The sequence below is a fragment of the Gobio gobio genome, assembly GCF_949357685.1.
Source record: "Gobio gobio genome assembly, chromosome: 19".
Classification (NCBI taxonomy): Eukaryota; Metazoa; Chordata; class Actinopteri; order Cypriniformes; family Gobionidae; genus Gobio; species Gobio gobio.
This window is the reverse complement of record NC_137112.1, coordinates 21,589,823-21,605,554: the sequence shown is the minus strand read 5'-3', so window position 1 is coordinate 21,605,554 and position 15,732 is coordinate 21,589,823. Positions and strand designations below refer to the sequence as shown.

Here is a 15,732-nt window from a genome sequence, read left to right as displayed (position 1 = left end):
TATCTGCACGTAGGACAAGAGCAGAAAGCAAACGATGGGCAGTGCTATTCACATGTCTAAGTATCAGAGCCATTCATATAGAAGTGATTGAGTCCATGGATACCTCCAGCTTCATTAATGCTTTAAGGAGGTTTCAGGCAATCCGGGGTCCAGTGAAACACATTCGCTCCGACAGAGGGACCAATTTCATTGGAGCTTGTAAGGACTTGCAAATTCCTTCCAACATTGATGAAAAGGCAGTGAAACAATTCCTGTCAGATCACAGCTGCTTATGGACGTTCAACCCTCCGCATGCGTCGCATATGGGCGGTGCATGGGAAAGGATGATTGGCATTGCTCGCAGGATCTTGGATTCTATGCTTATTCAGATGACATCCTCCAAACTCACGCATGAGGTACTCTCCACCTTCATGGCTGAGGTCACTGCCATTATAAACAACAGACCACTGATCCAACCGATCCAACAGATCCTTTCATCCTCACACCTGCCACATTACTTACCCAAAAGACTGGTACTAGGTCAGTTCCACCTGGGGACATTGGAAAGCCTGACTTGTACAAACGACAGTGGCGTACAGTGCAAAGCCCCGCAAATACTTTTTGGGACAGATGGCATAAACAGTACCTTGCAACCCTTCAGCATCGACGAAAATGGCAACATCAAAAGCCCAACATTTCCAAAGGATGAATAGTTCTGCTCAAGGACTCTCAGTCTCAACGGAACAATTGGCCCCTGGGCATCATAACGGAAACTTACCCCAGGCAAGATGGGCGAAAGTGAAAATCATTGGGAAGGATGGACCGAGACTGCATTTAATATTATTTGAGTCCTTCTATGATGACATCACAAATGTGAGCCTAGTTTCAGCAGCAGCAAGGAAGAGCATGCGGTCATGGCTACAATTGCTCCTTGATTTAAGTTGGTTTGAAGGCACTTTCGGTATGTAGATATTGCTACTTTCATAATTTCAATGCATATTTACTTTAAATTGTTATCTTAAAAGACAAATGTAGATGTATTCTTTATTTTGTGAATTGTATGATCGATTTCTGATAAAGTTGAAGCTAACTTTGTGATATAAAGAAACTTTGTTGTAATATTTGAACATGTAGATGCTGTACACTTACAGTAGAATACCGAATTTTGTATTTCTACAGTTTTACGTTATTCCTTGGGCAACAGTAAAGTTTTGGAAATCAATCCTTGCGTCTGTTGTCTTTGGGAGGCGTTATCTGACTGCATACTCAAGCAAGGCGTTTGAGATAAAGGGCAGAACACCGGTGATCAGCGCAAGATGCATGCCGGTTAGAAAAGTGTCCGAGGGCGGTCCGCCTTGCTCTGATGTCATGATGACTTATGTCAAAAAACTCTCGAGAGCGAAAGGCGGATGTGTCGGATTCTGCAGTCGAGCGCAGTTGCTCTCCACTGACTGCGCTGATCAAAAGCATGATGGGAAACGACTTGCTGACGATACAGCTTAATGCTTATTGGTTTAAAAAACCGTGATGTATGGTTCTTTTTTAAAATGTTTGATTTTAAAACTCTGATATCATGTTTTTATGTGTGAATATTCCCAAACTCTCTAACAAAGGCGATCTCTCTGTGGGTTATGTGATTGTTGTCATATTTATAAAATATATAAAAACATGTATGTAGGCCTATTTAAAGTAAAAATGACTGATAAACACGTCTTTCGAATGGAAATAAATAACAAAAACTTTGGGTGTCATGTTCATAATATTTATTTTCATATAAAAGTAACAGAACTTAAATTACATCCAGTTTATCAGCAACAAAGCGCACAAGTGTGAATCCCGCAATATCCGCCTTTGATCTCGCAGCTGTCTGATCCACAACGAGAAGAGAGAACTGTCCGTCTTGCCTGCACTTTTTTCACTCATCCCCTCACTGCAGCTGCCTAGTCTCGGCTGAATTTCGGGCGAGGCGAGGCGCATCTCAAACAAGCCTATTAATAAAGCAATATTTCTAAATGCCGCGATATGATAGATTATCTCGCGAGACAGCGTTCATGGGTTCTCCCGTTGTTGACCCGTTCCTTTCAACAACCACGAGGAGAAGAGGACTTGAGGAGAGAGTTGTTTCGATCTATTATTAAAAATCTACTGTTGGGTAAGTACATTTTGTAGTATTTTATTAATTTACTTGAGTTTTACTTGTTTGACATGAAGGAACCGAAAGAAATTATGCCCACATTGTCAACAGAGAATTACTTTGAGTTTGACTAGAATTAGTTAGTAGCAGGGCCGTGCAGAGAGTTCTTCAGGGGCAGGGGCTCAAATGTAAAAAAGGGGCAATATATATATATATATATATATATATATATATATATATATATATATATATATATATATATATATATATATATATATATCCATATGCTCATCAAGCCTGCATTTATTTAATAAAAAATACAGAAAAAAACAGTAGCCTAATATTGTGAAATATTACATTATGTTCTTTTTAACTTTTTATTAATCAGAGAATCTTGAAAAGAGTATCACAGTTTCCATCATTGACATTAAATCCTTATTAGAATGATTTCTGAATGATCATGTGACACTGAAGAGTGGAGTAATGATGCTGAAAATCCAGCTGTGATCACAGGAATAAATTATATTTTAAATTATTTTAAAATAGAAAACCATTATTTTAATAATATTTCACAATATTGCTGCTTTTTATCAAATAAATGCAGGCTTGATGAACATAAGAGACTTCTTTCACGTAACCATTTCGCCAGCCTACACTTCACATAATAGGCCTGTAGGTGCCGGTGGCACTTGGGTTTTGTTAACTTTGATAGTTTCATGAAATAGTAAACGGTGTATCAATATACATAAATACAAGTGAATTTAACACTACTTACCATTAATGCGACTTTTGCTGCTGCATGGTTTTGTGCAGATTTGTTTGTTGTCAGTTAAAATCCATTTTGTCAGTGATGCAATTTATAAAATGAGACAAACCGCAGGAAATCGTTCCACAAACGTTAGTTCGTCTGTCATTTTCAACCGATTTATGAATAAGAACAGAAAATTACTGCTCCACTTCACATCGCCCAATGGAATTTGAACTTGCTTTGCCAGATCACGATTGGTTGGTGTATATACATGACAAACGGGCATTGGTGAATTGTGTAATACTTTAAAATATATAGATTTGTAATTAAATCAACACATTAGCTCTGATTATGGATGAAAAAAGGTGTAAGGCCACACACTCTCTGAAAGGACCATATTTGACTCGAGAGCCGTTTCCGAACAGTGGAAAATCAGCAGTCAATCAAAACGCACGCAACCCATAGCAACGCGTTATGGCAAGGCCTCAACAGAAATTGTCCGATTTTTGAGCCGTTCGTTACTATTGTATACATTGTCATGTTATAATAATCACATTTATTTAGTTTTATTGACCACTATATTATCATTGATATTTGTCTGAGAGGGGCACTTTGATTCATTTTGAAAAAGGGCAGGGGCTCGAGCACCCAAAGCCCCCCCCCCTGCACGTGCCTGGTTAGTAGGCTAAACGGGGGTAGGCGGGGGGCAGTATCAAGATGCATGTTTACTAAATTCATGCATTAAATTCAATTAAATTTATTTGTATAGCGCTTTTCATATCATTACAAAATGTATGATTTATACATATCATTTCAAAGCAGCTTCACAGAAAATGCATCTACATTACAATTTAAATTGATTTGTACATGCTATGCATTTCAGAAATGCACATATACAGAGCACACAGATTAGATATATATCTATTATTAATCAATATAATAACTATGGCACAGAAATAAGAATTCATGTTGTTAATGAATAGGGTATATAGAGATGAGCATGGAAGAGAAAACAGTGTCTTCACTTTTTACACATTCATTTCCCACATATAATTGAATGAGGAAATGAAAAACAAAAGAAAACAGCCACAACAGACTAGCATGTTGACTAGAACATACATTTTGCTCTCCTTTCTTTCTGGCCAGCAAATTTCTCAATGACTCTCTGATTAAAGTCAGTCATCTCAGTAGTGTCATGACGTTTACATTGTTCAGTCAGATATTTGAGGTCTCTTACCCCCGTTGTTGTCCACAAAACTTCAATACCAACACTTTGAAATAAAAGACAGGGAAAGCAATAAAGGGCATTGCTGACAACACATCCAGTCAGCCACCTAACTTACGTTTCTCATAACAAGCGCGTGGAGCTCCGAGTGAAGCTGCGTCCTCTGTCACTGGCCTGCTGCTGGATTTGTAAATCGCGTTGGTCCGGTTCGGGATCTTCCAACGAACGCCTTGTGAAAGAATTTGATTTAACTGCTGCCATCTCTACGAAACTGATCATCCTAAAGGTTTTGGCGGAGTCGGAGTGACTGTGTCGCCCGCGCACTTTCGCTTTAGTGGCCAAGAACGGAAAGTTGAATGACAGGTGACGAGAACCAATCAGATTGGATAAAATAACACGCATCCAATTCTGATTCGCCAGGGACGCAACGACCTGCGTCCGGAGGAGGATCTTTAAGAACCAATTAGAGACCAGATTCAGGTCACATGCTGCATGTATATTTTTAGACTCAGATAGACGTCCATTTGTCCGGCGTCCCTCACGCATGAAACCATGCATGAAACCGCATTAAACATATTGAAGAACATATACTATAGTTAACCAATCAAAGCCAGTTTTTATTAAATGCTGAGGCTCTTACTAATAGCCAGCACATCGTATGAGTAAACTAGTTTATTTTTATTTCACTTTTATATCATTTTTGTATACATGTATATTTCTAGAATTTTGATGGGGGCGGCGCCCCAGCGCCCTCTGTTGACCAGCCGCCACTGCTTGTACGGTCTTCGTTTGGGAATTACACTCAGGGTCTTTGGGGTCTCCGCAGACCCCAGGCAACAAAATTTAATTTTGTAACAAAACATTTTTTTTAGAACAAATGTAATTTTACTCTGTTTATTAATGTTTTTACTCAACATCTGCACAGTTTTTTTGAGTATTTATAATAATTGTTAAATTTATATAAATAAATTAAAACACTTTTTTCAGATTTTCACACAAAAATCAGTTGATGTAAAATTCACTTTATAAAAGACCAAAATTTCTAACTTAAATTCGTGGGAATAACATGGATAATTTGACATTGTTTAGTGTAAGATTTTTGCCCATCTTTTGGAAAATACAGTTTTATAATAATACAAATAAAAAATACTTTTACCAGTAAATGGCTGCAGAGCTCCACTATTTGCTATGTGCTGAAAAACATCTTTTCACAAGTATTTTTTAGTTGGATTCATATCTAAATGTTATGAAATTACAATTATAACAATTAAAATTAATTAATTTTGTCAAAGTTTACCATTTTTTTTGTACTGAAAAAAATATATTTTTTCAATGAATGTTACATTATGATTAGAATCAAACCTGAACAAGAGAAGAGTCTTTAGAGTTTATCATTTTATTTCAAACAGCTAATTTTCTTATAATTTTACAAATTTAATCTACACTTCAGTTACTAACTGTAACAGAACAAAAATTTACAGAAATGAACAGTTATAATACATATTGAGTAAACAATACACAACATGAACATCAAAATGCAATGAACTGAACAGCAATAACAAATTGAACAAATATTCCTGTGTGTGTGTGTGTGAGCATGATCATTTTGCATTGTGGATGTTTTATGCATTGTTGGAAGTGTGCCACTTCATTTCTGTGTACGTGTTCTGTGTTGTTTCTGTTTTTGAGGATGAATTTTGTCAATTTTCTAAGCGGCCTGAGTGTGACTTTTGTTTTGTGTGTCACACGAACATAAAAACAGATATCAATCCAATAATTCGTTTTATTTGTAGATCTAGAGTGTGTTGATAACCGTACAAAGTCTCATGCCATTTGGACAAAGGGAAAAAAAATGTAATTTGACTTTGAGCAAACGTGCCTTGGGGTCAGAAAAGACCCTAGAAGAATGTTTGTAACCAAGCAGTTCTCACCTCCCATTAACTACCATAATCAGTTTTCCCTACAATGGTAGTTAATGGGAGGCGAGACCTGCTTGGTTACAAACTTTTTTTTTTAAACATCTTTGTGTTCAGCAGAACACAAATGTGGAATTCATAGGTTTGAAAAGTGAGGGTGAGTAAATTATTTTTTGGGTGAACTCTTTATATAATGATAATTCAGTATTTTGTAATTGTTATTTTAGTTTGGTTAATGGATGTTAAACATTAATGAAAGAAAATCTGTGGCTGTTCAAAAACAATAAAATGTTTTGCTAAATCAGAACATGCTTCTTTTTGCTTATGTCCACAAATGTGTTCTTGTTTGTGATGTAGGCTACACGTGATTGAAACGTTTCATGGACGTTCAGTTCTGACTGGACCGATTTTGAACCTTTTTAGAACCTGTCAAGATGTGTAAACCAAGACATAATTGATGCATTTCACGATGTTATACAATGGGTGTGTGATTATTTTATATGCAGGCTTAAACACACTTAAATTATGCAGCAACACATTTAAACATCCAGAAGACGACGCATTTAGACGTCCAGACGCGCAGAAAAGACGTGGTATGGTATTCACGGCCAGATGACGTCGAAGACGTCCGTTCAACTTTCATTTTGGAACTATTTTTCAACCATGACGGGACGTGTAGGAGGGAAGTCTATTAAACGTCTTAATGTTTGCTGGGTTAGGCTACACTCTTATAAAGATACGGTCCAGTTAGCTCGGGAATCAGAATAAAATGGTCGCGTTGAATGTTGATTCACTAATAATGGTTGAGTTTATAAGAGTCATTCGTTATGCAATCTGACTAATCTCGCTGTATGTCTTTATTCGTTTAAAAGAATCGTTCGGGAATCGACTACACTGGTCGCACTATAGATTCAATAGCGGTGTTGCAAGGAATTGTATACGTCCGTGCATAAGAATACATTTCTAATGATTGCAGAAGCACATTCGTTATTTTGATTGAATATTTCGCTTTCCATTTGCAGCCTACAGTGAAAGCCAGGGATTGGGTGAGAGGCTGAGAGGGCGTGTGTGACTATTATGTGTGTGTGTGTGTGTGTGTGTGTGTGTGTGTGTGTGTGTGTGTGTGTGTGCGGTTTAGCGTGTGACAGACCCCCTCCCTTTCTCCACCCCTTACCAGCACAAACAGCACTGTGATATTTACATTAGAAACGACATTTACATCATCCTGCTAATTCACAAAATCCATCAGTTGTTTAAGAAGCATCTAAGAAATAAGACGCTAATCTGTTGTTTTTCATTCTGGCAAGGAGCAAGGAATCGTTTATCATCCTGTCGCTGTGACATCGGGAATCGCAGGATTATGATGGTTTTTTTAATGTTGTGTGTCGTGGGAGATTTGGGGATGGGATCTATGAGGCCCTTTGGAAGCTGAAGACCCACTTTGAAAATAGCCTTTGTATTGTTTTGATCAAGATTATTTTAGAAAAAATCATAATATATGAGATAGATCTGCTTGTTAACGAAGGATATAGATATACTAGATCAATAATAGACTGGATTTGGAGATCAACTCCAGCCCGCAGTGATGCTTCAGTGTCTGGTCTGACTTTTAGTACGCGCACTCAGACGGAAATGGAAACCTGGACATTTTAAATCATTGATCACTTGGAACAGCAGATTTATAAACAAAGACTAGCAACCATATCTCAGCTTGAGCTGACACCCAGATGTGAAAGTGATCGAGGTTTCCTGGGCTTCCCTGATCTAAGGGATTAGTTGTATTCATTATACCAGAAGAACAGTCCTCGGAGAGTCCATCATGCCCACCTCTAGGTCCGGCGCGTGCACGGTGGAATACTGGGTCGATGGATCGCGCCGAGATGCGACAGTGGAGGATTTCTATAACATGGGCCAAGAATTAGGCAGGTAAGTACATTACTGCATTCAATTTACATTGGTTTTATTATAATATTGTAAATACACAGGCCTATGCGTTCACACAATGTACATATAATTTTATACTTACTTGTCGACCTATATTGTTTTTATGACTACAGTGATACAATTAACCGATATGCAGAACCAATATTTAATTATTTTATTTTATTTCTGCATTTTAAGACAATAAGTAATCATCAGACTGCAACAATAATAAACACAACATATTTATAAGTATTATTGTTAGATGTTGTTACCGATAATTGGTTTGAGCGATTTTTTTTGTATAAATTAGTTATCATATGGCATAAATAAAACAGTAACTTCAAAATCTGAATAAAGAATAAATTAAAATAAATAGCAGCTATGTAAATAAAGATAACTTATTTAAAATGGGTAAATATCTGTAAAATTATTGGTCCTTCAATATACACTCACCTAAAGGATTATTAGGAACACCATACTAATACTGTGTTTGACCCCCTTTCGCCTTCAGAACTGCCTTAAAGGTCCCGTTTTTCGTGTTTTTTTGAAGCTTTGATTGTGTTTACAGTGTGCAATATAACATGTGTTCATGTTTCATGTGTAAAAAAACAGTATTTTTCACACAATTTACTTATCTGTATACCGCTGTTTTCACTGTCCTCAAAACGGCCTGAGAATTTCCTCGTTCTATGAAGTCCCTCCTTCAGAAATACGTAACGAGTTCTGATTGTGCCAGCGGTTCCCGTGTTGTGATTCGACAGCAGCTTAGGGCACGTTGCCCGGGAAGGTCACGCCTCTTACTATAACGGGGAGATGCATGCGCTCAAAGTACAGACTCTGAAGGCCAAACAAAGGTGATTTGACTCCGGGATGAAAATAACAGCGTCTGGACGACATGGCGACAAATGCAACCGAACCGAACCGAACGCAACACTTCCTCTTCTCCACGAGGGAGCAACAAGACCACGCCCCCTTTTTCGTGTATTCTTGTGGGCGGAGGTTAGTCAACAAACTGTTCTACTGATGTAATTAAAGCAGGAAGTACCAGGATGTAGTCCAAACCGGCCGTTCGCTGTAGGCTTTGAAAGGGAACTTCTGTTAAATAAAATATCTCGCTTGGCATTGAACTTTGAGCTTTATAATTTTACAGGTATTATTTATGCTCTAACAGCAACATTACACACTAACTCAAGTTTGAAAAATGGGATCACGAAGAACAGGACCTTTAATTCTACGTGGCATTGATTCAACAAGGTGCTGAAAGCATTCTTTAGAAATGTTGGCCCATATTGATAGGATAGCATCTTGCAGTTGATGGATATTTGTGGGATGCACATCCAGGGCACGAAGCTCCCGTTCCACTACATCCCAAAGATGCTCTATTGGGTTGAGATCTGGTGACTGCGGGGGCCATTTTAGTAGAGTGAACTCATTGTCATGTTCAAGAGACCAATTTGAAATGATTTGAGCTTTGTGACATGGTGCATTATCCTGCTGTAAGTAGCCATCAGAGGATGGTCATAAAGGGATGGACATGGTCAGAAACAATGCTCAGGTAGGCCGTGGCATTTAAACGATGCCCAATTGGCACTAAGGGGCCTAAAGTGTGCAAGAAAACATCCCCCACACCATTACACCACCACTACCAGCCTGCACAGTGATAACAAGGCATGATGGATCCATGTTCTCATTCTGTTTACGCCAAATTCTGACTCTACCATCTGAATGTCTCAACAGAAATCGAGACTCATCAGACCAGGCAACATTTTTCCAGTCTTCAACTGTCCAATTTTGGTGAGCTCGTGTAAATTGTAGCCTCTTTTTCCTATTTGTAGTGGATATGAGTGGTACCCGGTGGGGTCTTCTGCTGTTGCAGCCCCTCCGCCTCAAGGTTGTGCGTGTTGTGACTTCACAAATGCTTTGCTGCATACCTTGGTTGTAACGAGTGGTTATTTCAGTCAAAGTTGCTCTTCTATCAGCTTGAATCAGTCGGCCCATTCTCCTCTGACCTCTAGCATCAACAAGGCTTTTTTATGCCCACAGGACTGCCGCATACTGGATATTTTTGCCTTTTCACACCATTCTTTGTAAACCCTAGAAATGGTTTTGCGTGAAAATCCAGTAACTGAGCAGATTGTAAAATGCTCAGACCGGCCCGTCTGGCACCAACAACCATGCCACGCTCAAAATGACTTAAATCACCTTTCTTTCCAATTCTGACATTCAGTTTGGAGTTCAGGAGATTGTCTTGACCAGGACCACACCCCTAAATGCATTGAAGCAACTGCCATGTGATTGGTTGATTAGATAATTGCATTAATGAGAAATTTAACAGGTGTTCCTAATAATCCTTTAGGTGAGTGTATTTAATATATATTTACTTTGTGGAGCTGTTATAATAATGCTATTACTGCAGTTGGTTATATTTACATGTAATATGTAAGTGTTAACATTTGTGTTGCCCGTGTCTATGTGAGCAGGTGTTCAGGTTTTTTGTTATAATCAAGGTTTCTTTTGTACTGCTATAGGTGCTGTGATAGGTGGTTTCTAAACTAATTGAGCTAAAATGTTATCTCCCCTGTAGTAAACTAATTATAATGCACGTTTAGTAAACACCCAATCTTTGCAAATGTCGGATGTGGGATGCAAATTGTTGAGCAGTCGATACAGTCACCTGATTTCAGTCTGTCATTATAGCTGTGTGGCCTGACATAAAATTCAGCACAAAGAAGGACTTCTATGGGGCTTGTTTTCACAGAAATGTTTTAATGTATGCATAGTCCTGCACATTGTATGACCGTGAGTAGTTTGATGTCTTTATGCTGAAGACTGTTTGTCAGACACTGAAGTGTTGAAGTTTTGGATAACAAGGCAGCAAATGGAGAAATGATGGTCTTCTCTTTGAGTGCTCATCTGATTGAGTCATTCAATGATCATGAAAAGCAAAGACTCTGAGAGACAACATGAGGACCATATATGGTTATATATAACACAAAAATATTGTATAACATAACGCAGCCACATAAAATAACTTATGCACTAGAGAAGGAAGGTGATTTTTGTTATACATGACATATTATGTTCAGACTAGTATATCAGGCTAAATCCATGTATATATGTGAACATTTTAAGAGGCTTGTCTGAAGTTTTATCTCATTTTTGGTCCAGTTTAATTTAGTATGTGTCATTAAATGTGTATTCCCTTCTTTAAGATTGCATGTCCTCATGGAGACTGATTGTTTTTACTCAGTTGTCATGGAAATGCACGGACATAATAGTGGGGATGGGGGAGGTACAATCTAGGTAGGAACCTCAAAGATTAGCTGAGCGGTGGAGGTCTTGAAATGCCAGTATTTTTCTTTCATCAAACTTCTTGGTTTCATTAGCATCTTCCTACCTGTCACTTTGTGATGTGTTTGTGTATGCTAATTTATATGATGCACGTTTATCAAATTTAAGATACTTATTTAATTATGAGTATATACGAGTATGTTATGTTTGCTTTGTGTTAACCACCAGGGGTGCCACATCTGTTGTGTTTCGCTGTGAAGAGAAGCAGACTGAAAAACCTTATGCTGTCAAGGTCTTGAAGAAAACTGTAAGTTGATCGGTGATTGGAGGAGAATATTTTCATTTTTTCTGAAATCCTAGAATGACTGTTTGAAGTTTTCACTGTCATCAACTCAGATTGACAAGAAAATTGTGAGGACAGAGATTGGAGTCCTGCTGCGTCTGTCTCATCCAAATATTGTAAGATATTTCTGTTCCCCGCAATTAATTGTGAAATTCTCTTCACATTGTTATGAAATATTTCTTGTTCATTGTTTTACATGAGAATGTTGATGGGCTTGTTTTGATGTGACTGTTCTCACTTTGTTTTCATTCAGATTCGTTTGAAGGAAATTTTTGAGACAGAGACAGAGATCTTTCTCATCCTAGAGCTGGTCACAGGTGGAGAGCTCTTTGACAGGTATTATGTCCTCCATTATTATGAGGCAATTTAAATAACATTCTTCGTCAGCTTAAAAGGATAATTCACTCCAAAATGAATATTCATCATTTATTCACCCCCATGTCATTCCAAACCCGTTTGACTTTCTTTCTTTTGCAGAACACAAAAGAAGATATTTAGAAAATGTAAAAAAATAAAATAATAATAATAATATTAAAACATTTACAGTTTTGCATTTGGCAGACGCTTTTATCCAAAGCAACTTACAGGGACAATCCCCCTAGAGCAACATGGAGTTAAATGCCTTGCTCAAGGACACACTGGTGGTGACAGCTGGGATCAAACCAGCAACCTTCTGTGTATCAGTTCCATGGTTTAACCCACTGGACCACCATCTCACCAATAATAATTGTTTTAATGTTTTCATTTCACTAAAGAATAAACAAAAAAACTGCTTTTGCCCACATAATGAAAGTCAATGAATGTGAAAACTGAATTATAAACTATAAACTATTATATCATTTTTTTATATTTTGAATTAGCTTTTAATCTAATTTTTTTAATTTTAGTTTTAGTAATTTTAGTTTTTGCTTTTGACATTTTTACAAAATGTCTATTTATTTATTTTTAATTTCAGTAATTTAGTACTTCATTTTATTTATTTATTTTATTTTTTAATTTGTATTTTATTTCAGCTTTATTTCCAAATTATTTTCAATTTCTTTAGTTTCAGTTAACAATAACAACAACGCACAGAAGAAAGAAAATCATACCGGTTTGGAACAACATGAGGGTTAGTAAATAATGTTAGGGAGAACTATCCCTTTAAGTCATAATGTGGTTTATTGCTCAAAGTGTATTAAGAGATAATCTACCACCTTGTGATGATACGATGAGGGCCTAGTTTCTATGGTGGTCTCCAGCACAGAAATCTCATTCTTTCCTTATCATCAACACCTTCCAGCTCAAGTTCTTACAGCTCAGTGGGCTTTCTATCTGCTCTTCTACCCAACAGTGAGACGTAAATGAATAAAACAAGTTCCCGATAATTGGTTTAAGTGGGTTTGGTGCAGAGCAGGAACAGGATGTGTTTGCCTACACGCATCTACACACTGCTAAACAGAGCACTAAATGCTGCCAGATACCCACACACACACACACACACACACACACACACACACACACACACACACACACACACACACACACACACACACACACACACACACACACACACACCTAAACGTCAGCTGTTTATGTTTGAAAACATATGATAGTGCTATGTGATGTTTTTTATTCTATTGATTTATTTATTTATTTTTGCTGAATTTGTCTACATGAGCTGTGTGTTGTTTCAGGATTGTGGAGAGGGGCTACTACAGCGAACGAGATGCAGCTCACGTTATTAAACAGATTCTAGAGGCTGTGGCGGTAAGATCATATAAATCATGGGATATAAAAATGTGCTTTTCACCCACACAGACATTTTCTATTCATGTGTGAAAGGCAATAATGGTAATGTGGATGTTTAGCCTTCTGATATTCACAATAAAAATGATGCATTGAGAAATCTCCATGGTTTTGATGTTATAACCATGAGCTCATTAACATATTACTGCCCACATTTACAGGTTAATGCCTGTTTCATGTCCATCTACTTAGCCCGCGCTAAAACAATAAGAATCTAAGAATGATGTGATTTACGCATACACAGAGAAGTTAGCCAGTCATAACCAAAGATAATTTACATACAGAAGCCTTAAAGGAATATTCTTTGTTCAATATACGCTTAATTGTTGCCTAAATTGATTACCACAAACATTAAATTCCATTTAAAAAGAAAAAAAAATCCCAGTGTCAGGCACAGTTAGGCACTTACATTGAAAATAAATGGGGCCAATTTGTTAACATCAAAATACTAGTTTTCAATAGTATAGCCACAAGATGTAAACAATATGCATGTTAACATAATTTTAGTGTGTACAATTATATGCTATTGTATAACTGTGTTTCCATGACAATGGAAAGCCATAAACCCTTGAATGACCAAAAAACGTTATGGCTCAAATAATACTGAAGTTTTAACAGAAAGGATAATATAAGTTATTTTATAAAATTATAAGTTTCACCATTCTGCTTTTACATTCCATTGTAAGTGCCTCATCATATCCTTGATTTTTTGCTTTTCTTTAAAGATAAAAAGTGATGCATCAAAACTATTTTTGTGGTAATCAACATTATGCCACATATGCTGTCGATTGAGCTTACTAAACCAGAATATTTCTTTAAAGATGCAGTAGGAATCTTAAAGGTACGGTATAAAAAATATATATATCTGAGGATCAGTGAGTGGTTTGAAAATGTAGAGTAAAACATAATCATGACTGTTGTTGAAGCAAATATGAGGAAAATAATATGACCAAATAGCATGATATAATAATACGTGTCACGGGGGACAGCAGTTGCTTTAATGCATTCTCAGCTGGAGGATTATTGTGAATGTGTTGGTGTGGCTGAACCCATGTCCAGTGATGGGCTGACAGTGGAGAGATGTGGGTCAGTCTTGTCGTCACTCAAAAGCGGACGGTAGAGTAAGCGGATGTGTGTGCAGAGCTGCTAGTGAAAAATAATCTTCTCAGAGAAAAAAAAAACATTGCAATTTTTCCCCTCAGCTTTTAATCTCCCAAAGCAAGAGGAATGTGGGGTGGCATTACATAACAGCTCAGCAATCTGACAATGAAGCAACAGTGCGGAGGCCACGTGCGCTTATTTTGTGTGTAGAATGTGTGTGTAAATGTCATATCTGTTTAACAGATACGTTGTCTATGACATAATCTCTAGTGCTTGACTGTGACATAAGGTGACATAAGGTGCATATATGACAATTTGGGAAGGCTTTGTATCTGTCTTTGACCTGTGTTGACCAGGCTTGTAGTTTTTTTTTCAATAGCTCAGTTAACCCAAAAAAAATCCCATTTTGATTTGGTATACCCAAAAACGTCTCGGTTACATATGGTAACCCTCGTTCCCTGAAGGAGGGAACGGAGACGTACGTCGGACGTACCGACGAATTGGGATCACTTCTGGGAGCCCCTATCAGCTTCGAGCTATATAGAACCGGCCAATGAACAATTGGCGTTCGAGATTTGCATCTCGCGCTCCGCCCCGCACTGCTGGTATAAACAGGAAGCGAGAGCGATGTTTTTCACTGAGGAGCCAAACTTAGTGGCTCGACCTGCAGTGATGGTACAGCAACTGTGGCGACGGGACGTACGTCTCCGTTCCCTACTTCAGGGAACGAGGGTTACCATACGTAACCGAGACGTTCCCTTTCAGTCGGTCACGTTCGACGTACGCCGGATGTACCGACGAATTTGGATCCCTTTGGAAAACGCCATAGTTACTACCACTTCCAGCGCCCAGCGATGAGCCCCTCAGACCCCGATCTGATGCGGGCGGGGAAATTCACGCAGGGAGAGTCAAAGTTGCTGTTCCGCAAGACCCACTCAGCTGACTGTATTGGATAACGCTGGGAAAGCGTGCCTGTGAAGGCCGCTGCGGAAGCCACATCATGCCCAGAGGGAGTTACCATGTGGAGAATACACGTATGGGCTGGCCATGGGCAGCACAACATACGGAAGTCCCAGGGGTGGCCCCGGCCAATTAGAGGAGGGTGACAACACCTTCCTGAGACGGCAGAGGACTCTGCCGAGGGAAAGACACGTGGAAGAATACACATATGGGACCGCCGTGGGGGTCACAACATATGGAACCCAGCCTAACACAAGTTCCACCAATGCATACGAGTGTTAGACCTGGCGTCGAACGCTCCGCCACGTCCGACTGCCGTGGGTT

At 38.3% G+C, this 15,732-nt stretch overlaps 1 protein-coding gene across 1 annotated transcript in view; it reads left to right on the top strand.

Annotated features, from left to right (window-relative positions):
- Positions 1-6,461: 6,461 nt before the first annotated feature.
- LOC307142995 (calcium/calmodulin-dependent protein kinase type IV) overlaps positions 6,462-15,732 on the top strand; it is a 122,979-nt gene continuing 113,708 nt past the window's right edge. The window contains exons 1-5 of the mRNA XM_079844234.1: positions 6,462-7,928; positions 11,445-11,523; positions 11,613-11,675; positions 11,813-11,895; positions 13,236-13,308. Of these exons, the coding sequence (XP_079700360.1) occupies positions 7,822-7,928; positions 11,445-11,523; positions 11,613-11,675; positions 11,813-11,895; positions 13,236-13,308 (405 nt within the window). The 5' untranslated portion in view covers positions 6,462-7,821. The remainder of the gene's footprint in view (positions 7,929-11,444; positions 11,524-11,612; positions 11,676-11,812; positions 11,896-13,235; positions 13,309-15,732) is intronic.